General features: G+C 51.8%; 1 protein-coding gene across 1 annotated transcript in view; it reads left to right on the top strand.

Annotated features, from left to right (window-relative positions):
- The window catches only part of MATK (megakaryocyte-associated tyrosine kinase), a 25,958-nt gene that overhangs the window by 7,612 nt on the left and 9,703 nt on the right, over nucleotides 1–8,643 (top strand). The window contains exon 2 of the mRNA XM_025367344.1: nucleotides 7,354–7,485. Coding sequence (XP_025223129.1) covers nucleotides 7,411–7,485 — 75 coding nt within the window. The 5' untranslated portion in view covers nucleotides 7,354–7,410. The remainder of the gene's footprint in view (nucleotides 1–7,353; nucleotides 7,486–8,643) is intronic.

The following is an 8,643-nucleotide window of genomic DNA, read 5'->3' as shown; positions in this document are numbered from 1 at the left end:
AAAAAAAAAAAAAAAAAAAAAAAAAAAAAAAAAAAAAGCACCTACTTATAAGAAAATAAAGACTGTGAGAGCAAACTACAGTCTGAGGGCCAGGTCCAAACTGCTCTCTGTATCCGTACAACTCCTCCAGCTAAAATTGTTTTTTTACATTTGTAAATAGTTGAAGGAAAACGGAATCATAATATTATACGACATATGAAAAGTAATATGAGGCCAGGCATGGTGGCTCATGTCTGTAATCCCAGCACTTTGGGAGGCCAAGATGGGCAGATCATCTGAGGTCAGGAGTTCGAGACCAGCCTGGCCAACATGATGAAACCTGTCTCTACTAAAACACAAAAATTAGCCGGGTGTGGTGGCACATGCCTGTAGTCCTAGCTACTTGGGAGGTTGAGACATGAGAATCGCTTGAACTCAGGAGGCAGAAGTTGCAGTGAGCCGAGATCACGTTAATGTGCTCCAGCCTGGGTAATAGAGTGAGACTCTGTCAAAGAAAGGGAAGGGAAGGGAAGGGAGAAGGGAAGGGAGAAGGGAAGGGAGAAAGAAAGGAAAGAAAGGAAAGAAAGGAAAGGAAAAAGCAATATAAAAGTCAAATTTCCATGTCCATAAATAAAGTTTTATTGGAATGCAGCCATGGTCTTTGGCTTCCATGTTATCTATGGCATCCCTGCAGTGGCAGAGCTGAGCAGTTGGGACAGAGGCCAGCAGGACAGAGACAGTTTGCTGGGCCCTGAGTTAGAGGATGAGGTCATGGGAGGATGAAGAGGGATCCTGGAGGAGAGATTTAGGAGCTGCTCTTGAGTAGACATGGCTTGTCTTCCGGAATAATGTGTATCTCCCATTCTCCTTACTTGATCTCCTCTCCTCTCCTCCCTTCCCCTCCCCTCTCCCCTCCCCTCCCCTCCCCTTCCCTTCCCCTCCCCTCCCCTCCCCCCTCCCCTCCCCTCCCCTCCCCTCCCCTCCTCTTTTCTTTTCTTTTCTTTTCTTGAGACAGGGTCTTGCTCTGCTGCCCAGACTGGAGTGCAATGGCATACTCATAGCTCACTGCAGCCTCCACCTCCCAGGCTCAAGTGATCCTCCTGCCTCAGTCTCCCAAGTTGCTGGGACTACAGGCATGCACCACCACACTCAGTTAATTTATTTTACTTTTTGTAGAGACAGGGTCTCACTATATAGGCCAGGCTGGTCTCCACCTCTAGGGCTCAAATAATCCTCCCACCTCAGCCTCCCAAAGTGCTGGGATTGCAGGCGTGAGCCTTCATGCCGGGCCTCCTTCCTCAGACTTTACCCTCTTATCTGCTTCTGTTTATTTGTTCTATAAGGGTCTTTTATGTGCCAGACTCCAGACCTAAATGGTTGCCGGTGCCAGGGCTGGTTGTTACCCTCACTAGGAACATATAGTCTGTCGTGGGAAGCAAGGACAGAGGGAGATTGACAATAAAAATCGAGACAGGATAACAGGTGGGGATTCCGGCTTTGACAATAGAGAGTGACTAAGGGTGGCCACTATGGGGTGGCCAGGGAGGGTGTCTTGGAGAAGCTGAAAGTGCAGAGAAGTAGTTGGAACTGAGAAGAGCTGGGGGAAGGACATAGTACTAGGAGATGGGAAGAGCATGTGCAAAGGTCCTGTGGCTGCCCCATGCCTGAGCTTTTGGGAGACAAGGGAGAAGCTGGGAGCAGAGAGGTGACAGCCACTGGACTGCACAGGTAATGAAGTGCTAGGAGGCACGCTGAGTTTAGTGGGAGCCATAGGAAGCTTTTTTTGAGAGTCTCACTCTATTGTCCAGGTTGGAGTTCAATGGCCTGATCTCAGCTCACTGCAACCTCTGCCTCCTGGGCTCAAGTGATTCTCCTGCCTTAGCTTCCCAAGTAGCTGGGATTACAGGCCTGCGCCACCACACCCAGCTAATTTTTGTATTTTTGTTTTGTTTTGTTTTTGAGATGGAGTCTTCACTCTGTCACCTAGGCTGGAGTGCAGTGGCGTGATCTCCACTCATTGCAAGCTCCGCCTCCCCTCACACCATTCTCCTTCCTCAGCCTCCCAAGTATCTGGGACTACAGGCACCCGCCACCACGCCTGGCAATTTTTTTGTATTTTTAGTAGAGATGAGGTTTCACCGTGTTAGCCAGATGGTCTCGATCTCCTGACCTCATGATCCGCTCGCCTCGGCCTCCCGAAGTGTTGGGATTACAGGTGTGAGCCACCGCGCCTGGCCGAGTTTTTGTTTTCTTTTTAAACTTTATTTATTTATTATTTATTTAATTTTATTTTTTATTTTTTGAGACAGAGCTCTGTCACCCACGCTGGAGTGCAGTGGAGTGATCTCAGCTCACTGCAAGCTCTGCCTCCCGGGTTCATGCCATTCTCCTGCCTCAGCCTCCTGAGTAGCTGGGACTACAGGCGCCCGCCACCACGCCCGGCTAATTTTTTGTATTTGTAGTAGAGACGGGGTTTCACCGTGTTAGCCAGGATGGTCTCGATCTCCTGACCTTGTGATCCGCCCGCCTCGGCCTCCCACAGTGCTGGGATTACAGGTGTGAGCCACCGCGCCCGGCCTAATTTTTGTGTTTTTTTAGTAGAGACGGGGTTTCACCATGTTGGTCAGACTTGTCTCAAATCCTGACCTCAGATGATCCACCTGCCTCAGCCTCCCAAGGTGCTGGGATTACAGGCATGAGCCACAGCACCTGGCCGGGAAGCTTTTAAGGCCGGATGTGACGCAGACCCAGTCTCCACGGATGAAACCTGCAAACATGGCTGGAAAACAACCTGCCGGGCTGCATCTTAAGGACGAGGAAGACGGGGCAAGGGTTTTCCAGCAAAGGCACCCAAAGCAGCTCGCCCCGAGAGGCCCTTCGCTCAAGGAATCGAGAATGGCCTGGCAGACAGCGACTGTGGTTGCAGAATGAGTGATGCAGCGTTTTTCCTCGAAAGAGCCAGCGTTCCTCCTCTGAATCCCGGAGTCCCCTGGCTGGGGGGAGAAAGCTAAATTTAAAGGCATGCTAATTGGGGCAGTGTGATCTAACTGCAGACTCCAGTCAAGGACTGGCTAGGCAAGGGACGACTACCACGGAGGCCACAGTGGCTCGGGTGTCCCCACGTCCGGCTGCAGTGGCCCCCCCCCACCCCGGCCTGTCCTCCAGGTTCAGAAAGCTCAGTTGTGAGGCTGCACACGGTGGCTCATGCCTGTAATCCCAGCAATTTGGGAGACCAAGGCGGGTGGATCACTTGACGTCAGGAGTTCGAGACCAGCCTGGCCAACATGGTGAAACCCCATCTCTACTAAAAATACAAAAATTAGCCAGGCGTGGTGGCTGGCAGGTGCCTATAATCCCACCTACTCGGGAGGCTGAGGTAGGAGGATTGCTTGAACCCAGGAGGTGGAGGTTGCAGTGAGCCAAGATCGTGTCACTACACTCTAGCCTGGGTGACAGAGCAAGACTCCGTCTCGGGAAAAAAAAAAAGAGTTGGAAATTCATGTGCTGAAAAAGGCTGAACAAGACGCAGGAGCCCGGGTCCCTGACACTGTCCAGCATTGCCTGCCTCAGTCATGATGCATTTCTATCCATTTCAAGCCTCTAGCATTTGGAGTTCTCCATCCCAGGCAGCCAATCCCAGCCCTGATTGATAAATTATGTAAAGTGCCTGTCACGTGACTCATCACTTACTATGTTCATTGCCTACTACGATTTCCAACAGTATTTGTAGAGAAGAATAAGAATGGTGCCGTGCCTTAGAGAAGTTTGCAATCCAATCGGGGGAGTCTACAGGCCTGAGGTTTAGCCCCCGGCCAGCTGTGTGACTAAGGACAGGTAGTCTCACCTCTCTGGGTCTCAGCTGTTCTACTTTCCACATTTTTTTTTTTTTTTTTGTAAGATGGAGTCTCACTCTGTTGCCAGACTGGAGTGTAGTGGTACGATCTCAGCTCACTGCAATCTCCACCTCCCGGATTCAAGCGATTCTCCTACTTCAGCCTCCCGAGTACTTGGGATTACAGGCACCCGTCACCACTCCCAGCTAATTTTTCTATTTTTAGTAGAGACGGGGTTTCGCCACGTTGGCCGGGCAGGTCTTGAACTCCTGACCTCAGGTGATCTGCCTGCCTTGGCCTCCCAAAGTGCTGGGATTACAGGTGTGAGCCACCATGGCTGGCCTCAGCTGTTCCACTTCTAAAATGAGAAGGCTGGTCCCAGTGATCTCTAGGAATTTGGAGAGTAGTGGGTTAGGCAGATTATGACACCCAGAGGGGGATCTATGGGAGGGGAGTGAGATATGAAGAATGGTGAGATTTGGATAGGAAAGAAACAGAAAAGCAGTCAAGAAGGGGAGGAGGTGGAGGCCAGGCGTGGTGGTTCATGCCTGTAATCCCAGTACTTTGCGAGGCCGAGGCAGGCAGATCACCTGAGGTCAGGAGTTCGAGACCAGCCTGGCCAACATGGTGAAACCCTGTCTCTACTAAAAATACAAAAATTGGCCGGGCGCGGTGGCTTAAGCCTGTAATCCCAGCACTTTGGGAGGCCGAGACGGGTGGATCACGAGGTCAGGAGATCGAGACCATCCTGGCTAACACGGTGAAACCCCGTCTCTACCGAAAAATACAAAAAAACTAGCCGGGCGAGGCGGCGGGCGCCTGTAGTCCCAGCTACTCGGGAGGCTGAGGCAGGAGAATGGCGTAAACCCGGGAGGCGGAGCTTGCAGTGAGCTGAGATCCGGCCACTGCACTCCTGCCTGGGTTGACAGAGCGAGACTCCGTCTCAAAAAAAAAAAAAAAAAAAAAAAATACAAAAATTAGCCAGGCGTGGTGGCGGGGACCTGTAATCTCAGCTACTTGGGAGGCTGAGGCAGGAGAATCACTTGAACCCGGGAGGCAGAGGTTACAATGAGCCGAGATGGTGCCACTGGACTCCAGTCTGGGCAACAGAGCAAGACTCTGTTTCAAAAAAAAGAAGAAGAAGAAGGGGAGGAGGTGGAAAGATTACTGGGTCCACTGGGCTGTTCCACTGCAAAGCACAGAAGCCTACTGCCGCCTGACTCAGGGAATGGAAGACGGATTTATGGACTTATGGAAAGAGAAGCTCAAGGCATCCCTCTTCCCAACTGGGATGAGGGCAATCTAATTTGACTCAGCAATTCCACATTAGTCTGTTAATGTCAACTCCCCACTTCTGGTACTATTTTGAGTATTAAGAATCCCTTTGTTTGTAAGTGGCAGGAACCCCCTCGGGAAGAAATCAAAAAAGAAACACTGGCTGCTAAAACTAGGTGTCACGTGAATTCCAGGCATCGCTTGTTCCAAGGATATGGAACCAGTCCTTCCCTTGGGATTCAGTGTCTCTCCCTGTTTCTTGGCTGTGTTTCCTCCAGTCTGGCCTCTTTCTCGGGCAAGCTAATGGGCTCAGTCACCAACACCAAGGAGAGACGGCCAGGTTCACACACATCACACAGTGAGACAAGACCAAGGAGAGCCGGCCAGGCTCGCACCCACCACACAGTGAGACAAGAGAACTAGTGCCTCTAGCAAGGGGCCCTTTCAGGGGGACCTTGCTCTAGGAAGTGTCGGGATGTCCTCGAGGAAGGCTTTCCCCAAATGCTGCCACGTGAGTTGCACATGGGAGGGTGAGCTTGGAGAGGCCGGCTGGACACCGGGGGAAGGGCATTCCAGGGGAGAGGTAACAGCCAGCACAAAGGCATGGAAACTCCTGCAGTTCGGACTCACTAGAATATTAGTTCCCTGGTGAGAGGAGAAGAAAAAATGGGACCTGGGAGATCAGTTGGACGCCAAACATGAAGAGCCCTGGATGCCAGGCTGAGCATTTTAGGCTCTCGCCTGCAGGCAGTGGGGAGCCATGGAAGGATTTAGAGTGAGGGAGGGCCACCATCACATTTCCATCCCTTAGCTATGCAGGGAAAGGTGAAGATCTGGAGGCAGCCAGGACACCAGAAAGGGGACTGCTCTGTCACCAGCCTGCAACAGGAGGGTGACCTGCAGATCAGAGAACTTCTGAAATCGAGTTGACAGGGGGTCACCAAGGATGAGAGGTGGAGGGTGGGGAGTTCAGGACTGGGGGAATCTGGGAGTCCAGTCTACCCACTCAGGCTGGCAGAAGGGAGGGGTGAGTCCCCCAGCTCCTCGGCAGGAGGCATTAGAAACAGGTGCGGCCACCTCTGAGGCCTGAAAGAGACCTAGAGTCTTTGTGATTCAAAGTGGCCAATTCTTTACACCAGGCACAGTGGCTCATACCCGTAATCCCAGCACTTTGGGAGACCGAGGCAGGTGGATCACCTGAGGTCAGGAGTTCCAGACCAGCCTGGCCAACATGGTGAAACCCCGACTCTACTAAAAATACAAAAATTAGCTGGGCGTGGTGGCGGGCACCTGTAATCCCAGCTACTCAGGAGGCTGAGGAAGGAGAATCACTCCAACCCGGGAGACAGAAGTTGCAGCGAGCCGAGATCGCACCACTGCACTCCAGCCTGCGTGACGGGAGTGAGACTCCATCTCAAAAAAAATAAAATAAAAATAAAAATACAAAAGTTAGCCGGGCATGGTGGTGCACACCTGTAATCCCAGCTACTCAGGAGGCTGAGGAAGGAGAATCGCTTAAACCTGGGAGCTGAAGGTTGCAGTGAGCCGAGATAGCGCCACTGCACTCCAGCCCAGGTAACAGAGCAAGTCTCCGTCTCAAAAAAAAAAAAAAAGCAAAGTGGCCAATTATTGGATGCCTCCCAGGACAGAGAGCTCACCCCCTCCTGAAGTTACCCCTTCTGTGGCTCTGATTCAGATAAACCGCAGGCTCAAATCTATCCCCGAGAGTCAGGCACAGCTCAGTGTCTATGTCCCCACCCAGTTGGGGGAGCTCCCTGCACCCCAGGCCAGCCCTTGACGATTTGGAAAACCCAACACCAGCTCCTTAAGTCCGCCCTTCTCTGGCCGGGCGCGGTGGCTCAAGCCTGTAATCCCAGCACTTTGGGAGGCCGAGGCGGGTGGATCACGAGGTCAGGAGATCGAGACTATCCTGGCTAACATGGTGAAACCCCGTCTCTACTAAAAATACAAAAAACTAGCCGGGTGTGGTGGTGGGCGCCTGTAGTCCCAGCTACTTGGGAGGCTGAGGCGGGAGAATGGCGTGAACCCGGGAGGCGGAGCTTGCAGTGAGCCGAGATCACGCCACTGCACTCCAGCCTGGGAGACACAGCGAGACTCCGTCTCAAAAAAAAAAAAAAAAAAGTCCGCCCTTCTCTGGGCTCAAGACCCTTTTGGTTCCTCTTATTATTTCTTCCGGGGTGAGGCCTCCTGCCAGGAGCCCTGGGGTTCCTTGGGAGGACTGACACTAAATATCATTGATTTGCAGAGAGAGGAAGAGGAGAAAGTCTCCATGGGGTGCTAGAGCGTCTTAAATGTCCCTCTCATGCAGGGACATTTCCCTCGTGAACGAAGAGAAGGCAGACCTTGGCGAAGCACCTGTGGTCAGCAGCAGCTTCTGGTGAGAAGCACATTAAGTGGCTGGGTTTTCCGCTGCAGGTATTTTGACACTTCTAGTGATGGTGGTTTGCCATATATGGTGGGCCCGCAGTGACCGTGACAGAAGGACAGCTGCAGCGTCCCCAGCCCTTTTGGGGAGCCACACCCTAGACTATCCCACAGCCAGATCCATGAAGCTGTGGGTGCTGCTAAAACCATAGGCACAGGGGCATCCTTCCCAAAGATCTTCTAATAGTAAATTACAACCCCATGAAAGAAAGTTGAGGCCGGTAAGCCAGGCGCCATGGCTCACGCATATAATCCCAGCGCTCTGCAAGGCTGAGGTGGGTGGATCACCTGAGGTCAGCAGTTTGAGACCAGCCTGACCAGGTGAAACCCCATTTCTACTAAAAGTACAAAAATTAGCTGCGTGTGGTGGCACGTGCCTGTAATCCCAGCTACTCAGGAGGCTGAGACAGGAGAATTGCTTGAACCCAGGAGGCAGAGGTTGCAGTGAGCTGAGATCGCGTGGTGGCTCACACCTGGAATCCCAGCACTTTGGGAGGCCCGGGTTGGAGGATCATTTGAGTGCAGGAGTTTGAGACCAGCCTGGGCAACATACCCAGATCCCACCTCTATTTTTTTTTTTTTTTTTTTTTGAGACAGAGTCTCACTCTGTTGCCCAGGCTGGGGTGCAGTGGTGCAATCTCGGCTCATGGCAACCTTCACCTCCCAGGTTCAAGCAATTCTCTGCTTCGGCCTCCCAAGTAGCTGGGATTACAGGTGCCCATCACCTCACCAGACTAATTTTTGCATTTTTAGTGGACAGGGTTTCACCATCTTGGCCAGGCCAGTCTTGAACTCTTGACCTTGTGATCCACCCACTTTGGCCTCCCAAAGTGCTGGGATTGCAGGTGTGTGCCACCATGCCCGGCTAATTTTTGTAGTTTTAATAGAGACGGGTTTCATCATGTGGGCCAGGCTGGTCTAGAACTCCTGACCTCAGGTGATCTGCCCACCTAGGCCTCCCAAAGTGCTGGGATTACAGGCGTGAGCCACTGGGCCCAGCCTGCAGATGGGATTAAATTGATGCTAGTGAGATGAGAGAGCATCCTGGATGGCCTGGGAAATATAATATAATATAATATAATATAATATAATATAATATAATATAATATAA

Source organism: Theropithecus gelada, chromosome 19 (assembly GCF_003255815.1).
Source record: "Theropithecus gelada isolate Dixy chromosome 19, Tgel_1.0, whole genome shotgun sequence".
Lineage (NCBI taxonomy): Eukaryota > Metazoa > Chordata > Mammalia > Primates > Cercopithecidae > Theropithecus > Theropithecus gelada.
This window is presented reverse-complemented; position numbering and strand designations above follow the sequence as displayed.